We start from the raw sequence: 13,522 nt of genomic DNA on the forward strand, positions 1-13,522 counted from the left end.
GGTTTAGGGTTTTTGTAATCCCCCTAAACTGTCTTTGTTCGAAATCTCCACAGATACAAGTCTGTTAAGAGTAAATATTTGTGGATTGATACAACCACATTTCCCCCCTGCAAACCAAATCTGGAAGAAAAAAAAAAAATCCGCCCTGCCGTCACCCTCGGGCTGGGGTGCTGGAGGGAGGGGCCTGGGATCGGCTCCAACGTCTGCGCTGAAAATTCGGCTTTCGGGGCCCCCTCGCTGCCTCCGGGAGCGGAGAGACTACGAACATTTCTCAGGCGGCAAAAAGGTTTTCGACTCGTTTTTCAATTTTCTGTTTCCTGGATAAACAAACCTCCAGGACTGGCTGCTTTGGGCTTGCTCGAGAAGAGTCGGCGGGAGGGCGAAGGCTTTGCTCAACCTCGAATTAAAATGCGAACTTCTCCCCGCCAGCCCGGCTCCCTTCCAGCAGGTTTAAGAAGCTCCGAGGGAACCTCGCTCCTCCTGGGCCGCGGGAGTTCCCTCCCGGCAAGGCACCCAAGCCCAGACCGGGATAGGAGACCCCGGAGCCGCCAGGGGCCCCAGAAATGCGAAGGAGCCCGAAGGCTCCAGCCCAGCCCGTCCCAGGATCAGATTCCTCCATAAATCAGCGGCTGGGTGAAAGGGCTGCGCTTTAGAAAGGGCAGGACCGTGTGCGCGTATTAGAGCGCGCGGTTCCCAAATCCGGGCTAAACCCCTGGTGACACCGAAATTCATCAACCACCGCTGGCGCCCGCGGCTCGACCGAGGAGCCTGGGAGCCGAGGAGCCTGTGCACCGAGCTGCCCCACGCGGGAAAGGAACGCGAAGAAGGAACCCGCAGATATATGGGCCTGGAGGAGGGCGCGGATGGAGGCCGCTGAATGCCGCCCCGCCCGCGCGCCCAGACGGGCGAAGGGAGCTCTAGTCCGGGGAAGGCAGTTATTCTAACCATTTGCCTCCTCTAGCAAGGACTGGTCCTTGCAGGGGGGCATTTCGACTCAGGGAAGGGAGCCCAACCCCCAGGCAGTGACACTCTCCCTCCTTCCCAAGTCTGGGTGCTCTAGGAGGAACCAAAAAGCGCTGTTCAGAGCAGGCACCTGGGGCTTCCGGAAGGTCAGGACTTGGGGACTTAGGGATCCTCTCTTTCGGAGTTACATCCGCCTGCGGGAAAAGCTGCTATGGAGAAACTCTGGGCCTGGGGGAAGTTACTTAAACTCCTACACCTCAGTTTCCCCAGCTGTAAATGGAGCTATGGCCATAAGGTCAGTGCACATAACAGGCACGCAACAAATGCCAGTTCTTTTCCCTTCTAGATGCACTGTGGGCTGTTCCTCCCAGGACAGTAATACTCTGCTCCTGCAAGTTCCCACCTACACACTGTCCCTGCGTGAGATCCCCAGAGCCCCATAACCCCCAGCCCCTCAAGGGTCCCAGGATCAGCAGGGTAGGTTCAGTGGCTACCGCTCAAGAAACTGAACAGAATTGTGGATGGGAAAAACAGGACATATATGCCTCAGGAGTAACAATGGAAGCCCATCCACAGGCTGTTGCCTGCCTTCAAGGAGCATTCTCAAATAGCCAGAGCTGTCCCTGTTCCCTCTGGAAGGGAAAACTTCAAAACACAGACCCGGAACCTGGGTGGGTGCAGGGGGGTGGGCAAGGCCAGTTTAGGAGGCTGCACTTTCTTGGCCTCCCACGCAGGGCAGACAAAGCATTCTTGCCAGACCCAGCTGCTTCAGGCTTACTTCCCTGCGTAAGGAAGGAAACATACATTGAATGAATGCCCAATGCAGGCTGGCACCTTTGGGTTTTTCACTTTATTCTTAGAGCAACCCTATGAGATTGGAATTATTAGCCCCATTTCACCGAGGAGGAGACTGAGGCTCAGGAAAATTGTCAGTCCTTCCCCAAAGCCTGTGTCACTGAGCGGCCGAGGCATTTTGTGTCCCCTAATCTCACTCTGTCTTTGGAGAAATAGAGCCCCACGCAGGGCCCCTCCATATGGAGGAGGTGACCCTGGGGGTGCCTTGGTCCTTGTGATCTCCTCGGGTTTGTGCAGCTCCAGCCTGGGGCTGGTGCCCACACCCCGGTAGCTGAGTAACTATAGCAATGCGGGAGTCACATGACGACAGTCACCAAGTCCCCGCGGAAAGTGGGAGGTGGAGAACGGGGAACGGCAGTCATACCCAGCCCGTCCCCACCCAGTGCTGCTCCTCCTCTCCCATCATCACTGCTGCAGCACTGGGCAAGGAGCCGTGGCGGGGCGGGGGGACCCGGCAGCACAGTGCCCAGCTTGCTCAGTTCATCTTTCTGCTTCTCCTCAGGTGTTCGTTGGTCACTTCGCCCCTGACAACCCCGGTGAGCGTCTCCTGCTCTGCGCAGCTCTCAGAACCCTCCTCAGCTGGCAACCTCCCCAGTTACCGAGGAAGCTTCTCACAGCACCCTCTGGCCAGGAGGCAAACATCTTTGTTTCTTCTGGAAGCAGACTCCAGGAACCGGGTTTTCCCTTCAGAAACACTTCCCCTTAGTTCACCAAGCACCAGCCAGCCGGGTGTGCTCTGCCATCAGCCAGCACACTCGATCCCAAACTGCCCTAGCAGGGCTCCCACTTGAGACAAAGCCACCCAAATGTGTCCACACATCTCCTAGAACCCTATGTTCCCCAGGTCGCTCCAGGGCCCCAGGGTCAGCAGGCAAGCCTAGCGGCTGCCAGTCAACAGACTGAACAGAATGAATACAATATTGCCTGGAGGGAATAACAAAGGAAGGGCCCATGCAGAAATTTATTTGTACTGACCAGGCGAAGCAAAGGTAAAGGGCAGCGAGGAAGTGCAGTCAGCCAGTCCTGAAACCCAAGAAAGTTGCCATTCGGAGTACAGTGGACCCTTATACCCACCGCCCCATGCTGCAGCAGTAGTGAAAGTAAACACAGGCCCTTCACTGCCCCATCAGTTACACCTTCCCCCCCAAATTACACAAACTTTGAAAGATTTTTCTGAGAAGATGGATGCTTCAGGAGGCTTGAGGTCGAGGCAAGGCTGTTTAAAGTATATTATTAACAAATAAACATTTACTGAAAAAAAAAGAAAAACCCTATAGGCCACCAGGGAACCAAATCATGTTGCTTTTGGCATCAAATGACAGGAGACATTTATGACATGAATGGAGAACACCAGCCGGTCGATGAAATGGCAAACGTCTGCCACTTTGCTTCCTCTGCCTTTGTGAATCAACTTTTTCAAATATGGTTTTCAGCCTTGCCCCCCTCGCCACCACCGTCTCCCCACTCCTGACTCTAGTGGCAATAAATATATGTAATTTTGGTTTTGCTCTCTGCTGCCATCAGCACAGAATCTAGAGGCTGGAGAGGACTGGGGGGAGCTTCCGGCTGGGTCAGTCGGAGCAATGAGGGCCTTGGAGCCTCCTGCACCCCCAAGGGACTGACAGCTCACACGCGGCTCCTCAGAGGGAACGGACCATTCCTCCCTACCTCCCTCTTCCAAAAAAGCCTGATTGTGGTGTCCTACAAATTGGAAGTTATAACTCATGTCATTGAGAGTATCTTCCATCTCTCAGCCCAACTGATGCCAAAGTATGACTAGGGTTTTTCTTTTCTTTTTCTAAAACCCCACAGCGGCAGGACAGAGGAGCTACCGGGGGCAGCAACGTCCAGTCCACCATGAGCCCACACCTCACAAGGCTGCAGAGCCTGGGCTGGAAGTTCCCTTGGACCTCCTGGGCTGATTTTTCTTGACTTTTTAAACCTCTACTTCCTTTTGAGAGATATATAGATTTCCAGATCTCTCCCCCATGTTCTCCCTCTTCTAAATCTCACCATCAGCCTGAGATGTTGATTGTACTTTATTTTCTGTCATCTGCATCACAAAAGCAATGAGCACAGACAGGTTTCCAAATATGAAATTATATTATTGAGTATGCTTCTGCAAACTACACAGACCCTGGATATTCCAGTTGTCCCCCGGTGGAACTAATACTGCTCTGGACCAACCTGCACACCCGCTCCCTCCAAGAAGAAACAGTCCAGCATGTCAGGCCCACCCTGCTGCCTGCCTTTCCCAATCATACACAGTTGGCATTTGTACTCCCCCACACGATCAGAAGTTTCTCCACATTTCTGGAGATGCAGGAAAGGATAATGGATCCAGTGGAGAACAGCACATTTACGGAAGCTCCACCAGGTGCCCCATGCCCTGTGTAATCATCACAACCACCCTACACAGTGATCTCATCATCCTCATTTTGCTGATGGAAAACCCAGGGTTCAGAGACTGGTAGCCACTTGGCTAAGATCACACAGCTGCTGAGTGGTGGGGCTGGGAGACAAGCCGGGTCTGACTCAAGCTCTTTCCATGGCCAAGGGAGGCAGGACCCATCCAGTGCCCTACTCAGGCAAAGGGAGCAGTTCCCCCAGATGGGCCCTTCATCCAGATCCCCATGTAAAGGCTCATGGCTAGCCCAGCGTGCCAGCCTCACCTCAGACATGGAGCCCGTGGGTAGTCTGGCTGTGTGTCCTTGGAGACAAGGAGTTCCCTGCCATGCTGATGGTGATAATAGAAACGATAATTTCCAGAGTATTAATAATATACCTGGCAAGATGCCAGGTCCTTTGGGGCACCATATCTCAAATATAAGAGTGCTTCCCCCCATGTGGGTAGGCTCCCATTTTCCCGAAGAGGCTCAGGTAGGTGCCAGGGCTGTGTGGTTCCTAAGCACGGCTCCTTCCTCTCCTCCTAGTCAACGGATGGGGCAGGAGGGAGCTAAGAGTCGCAGATCACATACCTCAGAGGAGATCTGTACAGCCTGCTTTCCCCACTCGAGAAAAATCCAGCAAACAAATTAAGCCACACCAGCCCGGGGCCTGGGGAATGCAGGGTGAGCCAGGAGTCAGCTGTGAATAATGCCTCCCTTCAGCAGCAGGCGAAGGGCCTTCACTTACCTTCTGCCTGCAGCGAAGGTGCTGGGGTTAAACGGAGAGGTGCCCTCAGAGGGGCCAAAGCGTCCCTAGACCCGGCAGGCAGAGTGAACCCTGAGGCCCCAGGCAAAGCAACGGCTCCTCCCCGGGAGACCCGTTTCTAGGGCAGGCCCTCTAGCCCAGGCTTTGGGTAGGGATGTCCACAGACCTGAATTAGTTGGACAGGGGGCCATTTTCAGCTGCGGCACCCAGAGGGGAAGGGGTGCTGGCAGGGCCCGGCACCACGCAGCAAGGCCTATGCGAGAGGCCTCCCAAGCTGGGAGAAGCAGAAGCCAGAGAAGGCTGGAGCCGGACCCTGCTCTCCCCGCGGGCCACACCGCACTCTGCCAGTGCTCAGAGGAGAGATGAGCCTCCCGGGAAGGCCTTTCCCGGTGTAAACACTTCCAAGGAAAGGAATGTGCTGGGAAGAACGGGGTGGGCCCCTGGAGTCACCTCCAACAGGGAGAAATTTATTAAGGAAAAAAAAAAAGCTCTCCAGGACTCAGGCGACTTTTTGTGAAACTCAACCAAAGCCTCACCCACCCTACCCTTTGCCGAGGTGGGCGCATCCTACCTGGGCAGAAGCCCAGGGGACACTGGCGGGCTCGGCGGAGACCCTGCACTCGGTGCTGCGGGGAGGCGAGGCCGCCCCAGGCAGTCTGGGCTCGGGGAACGGCCCCCGCGCCGCGCCGACGGCGAGGTGGGCGCCCCGCCGGAGCGGGAGTCCCGCGTCTCGCCGCTGCACGCAGGCTCCCGCTCACACACGGATCTCGGGTCGCCAGATCTGAGAGCTGTACTACAAGCGATTAGACTCCATTTTGTGACAGATTTTTGGACTCTCCCACCGACCCTCCCCCCTTCCGGAGCCTCCTCCAGGAATTCGCCACCTCCTCAGGACACAAACCTTTTCCAGACGAGAGACAGACGGCAAGAAAAGAGAGTTACATAATTCTATTTGGCCAAGCCACCAAAAAAAAAACAGGGGGGACGGGGTGCTGTTGTCATTTCTTTCGTGCGTTCTCCGGGTGGAGGAAGGAGAGAGGTTTCCCGATTTGCATTTGGAGGCCGCGTTGTCTCCGGGTTTCTAACTGGGTTTTCTGGCCGAAAAGGAGCTCGGGTTGCGGAGCGGCTGGAGTGTTTAGGCACAGGAGGAGAACGATCTGAAGGGATTTTTTGTTTGTTTTTTTTAAGAAGGCCCCCCCCCCCCAAAAAAAAAACCACGTACGGAGGAAAAGGAGACCTTTCGAGTTATGCGTGTAAATGCTCAACCGCCGCGGCCTGCGCTCCGCTTTGCAGGTCTACAAAGTGCGAATAGATTTTATCAACTACTATTGAGTGTGCTTGAACATCAAATAATCACCCTTGTCGTGCGTAAAATAACTCTGCACTACTGGGTGTTTGGGATCTTTGAGAACAAACCGAAAGAGGAGGAAGAAACGCTTAGTAAAATGGCAACCTCTATCCTAGGACCGAGCTCCGCAGCTCTACACCGCGATGGCACGTTTTTCCTCAAGTTTTTGGTGGAGAGGGGGGTCGTTAATTTCCCAATACTGCTCGACAAAATCAAGAAGGCACGTTTCTGCGCCTTCTTGCCTCCATTCCATCTGAAAAGCACAGAAGCAATAAATATGCATCTTCGATTATTAAAAAAAAAATTGTGAAATGCATTTTTATTGTGCAAAGAACATTGCTTCCCAGTGAGCTCCTGCTTGCCTCGCTGCGCTCGCTCTCCCTATTTGTCCCCGGGATTGTCTTGGTAACAATACCCCCTCCCCAAGCACACCCGAGCCGGGCTGCCTATTGCAGATACCTAATTGGCGATACTGAAAGAAAGAGGGGACGAGGGCGGAGGAGGGGACCGTGAGCCGCCTGAATAAAGCCCGCCCTTGTAGGCTTGTGCCCAGCAAGACCCAGAGTCGGTTCGGGGAGTGTTTTGCTCTGCCCCAAAATTCACTTGCAAACAAACCCGAACTGCATGGAAGAAGCAGGCTCTTCGGCGACCTTCTTTTTCTTTTTAAACAAACGTTTTTCGACAAAGGAATCACACATTGTTTTGTAAAAGAGGGGGCTGGCCAGCTCACCTCAGAGATAACATTCAACTCAAATTCTGTGATTTTATGATTCTGTGGTTAGAAGAACCAGGGGTAATCCTTTCCATGTTTTAAAGAGAATCTTAATAAACAGGGAGAGTAATGTATACAAGAGGTTGAAAAGGGTCTTCCAATGTGTTACAATTTTTTTTCCCAAAACTGCACCAATGAGTCAGAGGTCCATTTCCAGTTCCCATGGCCCCCTGCCCTCAGGTGTTGAGTCATGGAGGCTGGTGGCTGAGCTGGGTGAGAAGTGGCACCACCAGAGCTGAGCTAGGGGTCGAGCAAGTTGAGGAGGGCGAGGGGCACAAGTCGGGTGGAGGCGGGTGCGCTCTGCAAAGGGGCAGCTTCCTGTGCTGGTCCAAAGCCTCCACCCCCATCTATACCAAACAACTTTCTCATTTTATCTGAGTTGCTCCATGCCCGGCTGTGGCTGAGTTGACCGATGAACTCACCCTCTTCCGGAACTACAATCACATCAGTCTAGGGTACAGCACAAACCTAAGCAGTGTTAGTGTGCCAAAATCTGGGGTACTCCATTCAGAGGCAGGCCTCAGATGGGTTCTGGGACAGCAAAAGAGCTGATCTTTTGTACTGGACCCCAATTCCTGCCTGCAGAGCCCCCAGCTGGCAGGAAGAACAAGGCACAAAAAAGCAGTTCCTGCTAGGCCCCCAGTCCAGGGGAGCATAGCCAGGTTATGCTAGCTTAACCTTTTGGAGCTCTTACCTGCAGTCCCACTATTACCAGGCCTCAGCCAAGCAGTTGAGGAGATGGGGATAGCACCCCAGCTGCTCCACTTCCTTTCAGGCCCTGATTTGGGGACAGTCCCTGGGCAGAGCAGGTAGGCTGCACTCATCACCAGAGGCTTGGCCAAACACTGCCTTTTCTAAGCCTCAAACCTCCAGAGCAGTCCGCCCACCCTGCAGCCCCATCTGAAAAGATTCTCATGGATTTACTGAAAGAAAGTTTTCACAGGCATCCATGTGTCCCTCCCAAGTCCCTCTGGGGGTCTCCACACCCCCAGCTTGGGAGGGAAGTTCTTGCCTCACTGCCTCCTTTCCAATTGCTGCCAGCCACAAAACCCAGCAGGTCAAAAGCAAAATACTTGACCTACTCTTATCTGTCCCCAGCCCCTTGCCACACAAATCCATAGTCTCAAATAGAAACAAAAGTCAGCAGGAAGGTCCAGACCCACAGTCTCTGGCCTCAACCCTAAGGCCTGGGCTACACCAGGGCAAAATGGGCCACCCCCCTACCACCCCCAACACACATGAAACAAAGCCTGCTGGAACTGTATTGGTTCCCCACCCCACAAGGAGCCCCAGACTGCGGTGTGCCACCTTTTAAGGTCCTCTTGCTAGATTCTGACTCTCCAACCAACAAAAATTATAAGTGCAAAATTCCCACATGGAACAGTTTGGGGATGACAGACACTCTTTTCTCTCCATCAGGGGCTAAAAGTGCAGCAAGGAGCCTGGTGGAAGGAAGCTCCCTGGCTGATCAGGCCAATTCAGCACCCCCATAGTCCACCAACCTGCTTCAGAAATTCCACATCTAGCAAACCCGACCCTTCATTAGAAAAGCACAAGGCCAGGGCCTGGCTCCCTAAAAGGCACTTCTTTCGTTGAGAAATCAATTCTAGGTCCCCAATTCGGTCCTCGGTGGAGCTAGGCCCTGTCCCAGGACGGCGAGGATGGCCACATCGTCCCCCAGTCATTCGGGGCCTTGTCCTGAGCCCCAACTCAGTGGCCAGCACAGGTTTCCGGAACAACGGATGGCACCTAGGGGCCTCTCGGAGGCTCCAGGCCACCCCATCAGCGCCGGTCAGGCTGGGATGGTACGCCCCAGCCGCGAGACGCGCAGCCCGGCGGAGCCTCGGGAGCGGCGCGGCCCAGCGGCGCGCAGAACCCGCGGCAAGCGGGCGCGGGCCTGGCCCGGCAGGGGGGTGGCCGGGCTTGAGTGCCGGGCGGCGGCGGGGAAGGAGGAGGAAAGGCGCTTACTGTTGGTAGTCTTGTTTGCAGTAGAGTTTCCGATCCCGGAAGTAGCAGCTGGTGGTGAGGGCTTGCTGACACGCCGCGCACTGCAAACACTCCTCGTGCCAGGACGACTCGTTGACTCGCATCAGGAAGCGGTCGGAGATGGGCCGCTGGCAGCCCTCGCAGACGGCGGGATGCGGGCAGTCGGAGCCTGCAGCGCACAGGGCGAAAACCGGGCGGTCAGCGCCGCGGGTCATCTACCGGCCCCGAGTCCCCGCCGTACGGTGCTCGCAGCTCCCGGCCCCGAGGGCGAGGGGCCCTGAAGCGTCGCCCGAGCTTCCCCGGCCGCCGCGCCAGGAGCCGGCAGCCCGGGCGAGTTCGTCCCAGTCCGCGATCCCGGCGGGGAGAGGCCACGGGCCTCGAGCCTTGGCTCAGTGCTGCGCTCTCCCCTTCTCCAGACATTCAACGCCCAGAATATTAACACAAATGAAAACGAGCACGGCGCCGGGTAGCCGGCTGGGACAGAGACAGGCGAGGTGAGGCTGGGGGACTCGCTGGCCGACACAACCCGCAGTGGCGTTCCTGGTCTTCTGTCCCTAGTCTCTCCAAGACCTCTGGTTTGGGAGGCCCGGGGGACATTTTTCTCTTAGAAGCCCCTCTTCCCAGGTGACCTGACACCTCTCCTAAGCTCGCTAAGGTGAGGACTTAGGTCCTCCATCACCCCTGCAACCCACCTCCCACACTCGCCCAGAGTGGCAGCTCTAGTATCTAAGCCTGCTAAGAGGGTGGGTGGCGGCTGGACCTGTCCCGTCCTCCTTCCTCCTTGGTGGTGTCTCTGCACACCTCTGTCCCCTCAGGATGCCTGTCTAGGTGTGGTTTTTGCCCTTCTGGTGATCCACCCAGGAGTCCTGTCTTTGGGTCCCCACGTCCTGCAAATCCATTTCCTTTATCTGTTGGCCCGAATGCCTGTGTCCACAGCGGGACGACGCCCCTGTCCCCTGCTCTGACCACTCGAGCAATCTGGCCCCGCACTCACCCAGAAGCACCCCAAGAGTGGCGGGCCCGGGGCGCAGGGCGTGCTCCTCCATCTTGATGCCGTCCAACATCTTGGCGCAGTCGGTCTGTCCGCGGGGGAAGCACCTCTCCAGCGACTCTGGACCTGTTGCTATATCCATGGGGCGCGGGGCGCACTGCCGGCCCCGCCGTCCGGGCTGTGCGCCCGTCCGCACGCCTGCCCGCTCGCCGCCGCCGCGGCCCGGGAGCCGGGGAGGCACGGCTCCCGCGGGGCTCGGCTGGGGCCGCCGACAATCCCCTGCGAGAGTGCAGCGGCGCGCTGGCCCCCGGCCCCGGCGTCTTGCGGGCGGGCCGGGGCGGCAGCAGCCCGCGCCGCTCTCTCCCGGGCACTCGCGGCCACGCGCGCCGGCTCCCCTGTCACCTGCTTGTCAGCCCCGGAGCCCGGCTGCGGCAGCGGCGGCAGACGGAGCCGCGGGGAGGAGGAGGCGGTAGTGGGGGAGGCGGCGGCGGCTGCGGCGGGCGGGGGAGGAGGCGGGGGTGCAGGGGCGGCCCCGCGGGCTGGGGGGGCGCGGGCGGCTCAGCGGGGTCCCGGGCGGGGCGCAGCGGGCCGCGGGGCTCCGGGCGCGCACCCCGCACTACTCCAGTGCCATGGTGCGCCCGCGGAGCCGCTCGGTTTAGAGCTGGGGCTGGCGGCGGAGGGATACTCCGACCCGGGAGCCGCCTCACCCCTCCTCAAACTTCCTGACATTTGAACTCATTGGTGCGCCTCGTATTCCTGCGCCGGGATGAGCCAGCGGCTCCACGTCAAATAGTGCCGTCGCCGCCCCCCCCGCGGGAAGCTTCCCTGCGGCCCCAGCCTGCGCCCCGCGCCGCGCGGGACCCCGAACACGGGCCCCCGCATCTCGGCCACGCTAGACGCCCCGCTGGCCGTTTGCAGAAGTTTGGGTCCCCTTCGAAACAAATCCCTCTGCCCCACCCCCTTGGAAAAATTGATTTGAGAGTTGGGGAATGAAGGCTTTCTTTTTTCTTTCTTGCCTTCTTTATTATTAATATTTTGTAAAGATCCAGCGCTAAGAGGAGTGGCCTCGAACGAGACCAGACTGCACAGATCGCGGGGAGCGCAGCGGCTCCGCCAGGGGACGGCGCCAGCCAGGAGGGGCCGCCCAGGGACCCCGACTGTTGGCCGAGGTAGGTCGCATGTTGCTGAACTGGCGTCCCTCGGGCGGCTGCGCCTGCTCGGGGCCGGCTTGGTCCGCAGAGAGGGCTGGCTCCGGGATGGAAGGACGGGAGCGGGCAGGAGGGAAGGGCTGCTGGCCCCGGACTCGCCAAAGGGGGCCCTGGCCCAAGGAGAGGGGTGTTGGGCCCCGAGCTTGGGATGAAGTACCCAGGGAAGGCTTTCAGGCCTGGTAGAGATTGAGTGGAGGGGTGGGCCGAAGGCGGGGTTGAGGCTTCGGGATCGAGGATGGGAGGCATTGGGCAGGAGAGAAGGGTCAGGCTGGGTTCTGGCGACGGAGGCTGAAGGACGATTGGGTCCGGAAGAGTGATCCCAGTGCAGGAGATTGGGGCGAGGGCAATGGGCGAGAGTCGGACCTCTCAGGGTGTGGAGTAAAGAGCGCAGGTAGGAGTGGTGGTTCCAGGATCTCGGGCCGAAAACCCGGGGCGACGTGTGGTCAGCCGCACGCGGGAAACCCGACTGGCCACTGGGATAGGCGCCCTTTGGTGGCCGAGAAACCTGGCCAGGGGTCGGTGGGCCGCGCCTTCACCAGCCTGGCCAAAGTGGGCCTGGGCAGCTAGAGAGCAACGAACGACTCGGGCTCTCGCCGGGCTGGCACCCACTAGGCCTGGCACCCGCGCCGGGTGCAAGAGGCCGCGTGCCCTGCGGGCTGCGTCGGGCTACAGTCCACCGCGCCGGGGCCCCGATGGAGACACACTTTCTTAGGAGCCGGCATACAGATCCCCGGCAGGCGCAGGCTGATCCCGGAGCCTCTGCCGGGGGACCCCGTCCCCTCCCGGAGCCGAGCAGCGGCGCGGAGCGGGGCGGGGACGGAGGACCGGGGAGGGGGGGAGGCGTGTCCCCTGACCCCGCTGGAGGCGAGAGGGCGGATCGGATTTGGAGCTTGCGGGAAGCTTGGTCAGAAGTGGCCCCCTGTGCCGCGGGGCCCCGCGGAGGGGCCCGGCTTTGTGGAGGATTAGAGGCTCCCGCCCCTCCCCAGTACCTGTGTGTGTGTGTGTGTGTGTGTGTGTGTGTGTGTGTGTGTGTGTGTGTGTCGGCGGGTATCTCTGTGTGTCTGTGCGGGCCGGCGCTCCCGCCTCTGAGGCTGTCGCGTATGTGTGCACCAGTTTCTCTGTGCACGCACATTTCTTTGCCCCTGCGACTTTATGAGTTCTGAGTGTGTCTGTGAATTTGGGCCTGATTCCCTTGCGTGTGTGTGTGTGTGTGTGTGTGTGTGTGAATTTGCTGGTCTTTGCATGCCTCTGTATTTTCTGGATTTTTCTACGTCTTTGTGTATGTCCCTGTGTGCCTGTGTCTCTCTCTACGCGGATGTATACGTCTTTGTGTGTCTCTCAGACTCTGCATTGTGTTTGGTATTCTTTCCTGTTACGTGTGCTTCTCCGTGTAGCGTTTGTGAGTCTGCTATCTCCAAGTTTCTGAATGTGCGTGTTCATGTGTCTGAGAGTTGTTTTTGTGGCTTTGTCTCCGTGTGTTTCTCGGCGTCTTTGGATGTATATGTGTGTGTGTTGGGGGGGGAGGATTGGATGAGTGAGTGTGGAGTTTCTCGGCCCTGAGTCTCTGAAGTTGGGTCTGGGCTGGGGCCCGGGCCACCTTCTCTGGGCGTCTGGGGCGGGGCGCGGCAGCTGCGGGCAGACGGCAGAAGCCAGGCAGGCAGGGCTCCGACGCGCGGAGCAGGGGAGGTGCTGAGCCCGCGCGGGCCGGCCGGGCGGACCGGGCGCCTTCTGCCCTCTGCTGGCTGCGCTGAGTCCCTGCACCGCTGCAGGGCGACTGCCGGTGGGCTAGAAGGTCCGTGTTCCAGGCCCTCGTCCTTTGCTCCAGTGCTCGCTTGAGAACCCTCTCCCTGGCACAGGCCTTGCAGACCCACCCGGGACCCCCAACAACTCCGCTCATAGCGTAGCGTTCCATCTCCCTCTGATGCTCCCCACCTTTTCTGTGTCCGGGCACCAGCTCTCCACACTTCTCCTCCACCCCCGGGCCGAAATGGGAGCCTCTCAGGCCCGGCCTCCAAGTCTTCTCTGACCCCAGGACTGGCGTCCAGAGCCGAGTCGGGGCCGCAGATTGTACACAGGGTCGCATTCCGGGGGCTTCCCGGAGGCCGGTTTCAGTGCAAGAGTCCAGGGGCGCTCATATTCTTGCCACATCTCCTGGCGCCTCTGCCTCGGTCACAACCCACACCACCAGGACGGACACGGGCTGCCGAGGTGCGGGGCCTGGGCCGGAGCGCTCCCTTCGCGGGTCT

The 13,522-nt window shown here is 58.4% G+C and overlaps 1 protein-coding gene across 2 annotated transcripts in view; it reads right to left on the reverse strand.

Moving 5' to 3' along the window:
* The window catches only part of LMX1B (LIM homeobox transcription factor 1 beta), a 79,652-nt gene extending 69,236 nt beyond the window's left edge, over positions 1 to 10,416 (reverse strand). For both annotated transcript variants that reach the window (XM_037798588.1, XM_037798587.1), the window contains exons 1-2: positions 10,072 to 10,416; positions 9,060 to 9,246 (exon numbers count right to left, since the gene is read on the reverse strand). In XM_037798588.1, the coding sequence (XP_037654516.1) occupies positions 9,060 to 9,246; positions 10,072 to 10,210 (326 nt within the window). In that variant the 5' untranslated portion in view covers positions 10,211 to 10,416. The remainder of the gene's footprint in view (positions 1 to 9,059; positions 9,247 to 10,071) is intronic.
* Positions 10,417 to 13,522: the final 3,106 nt, after the last annotated feature.

Source organism: Choloepus didactylus, chromosome 10 (genome assembly GCF_015220235.1).
Source record: "Choloepus didactylus isolate mChoDid1 chromosome 10, mChoDid1.pri, whole genome shotgun sequence".
Lineage (NCBI taxonomy): Eukaryota > Metazoa > Chordata > Mammalia > Pilosa > Megalonychidae > Choloepus > Choloepus didactylus.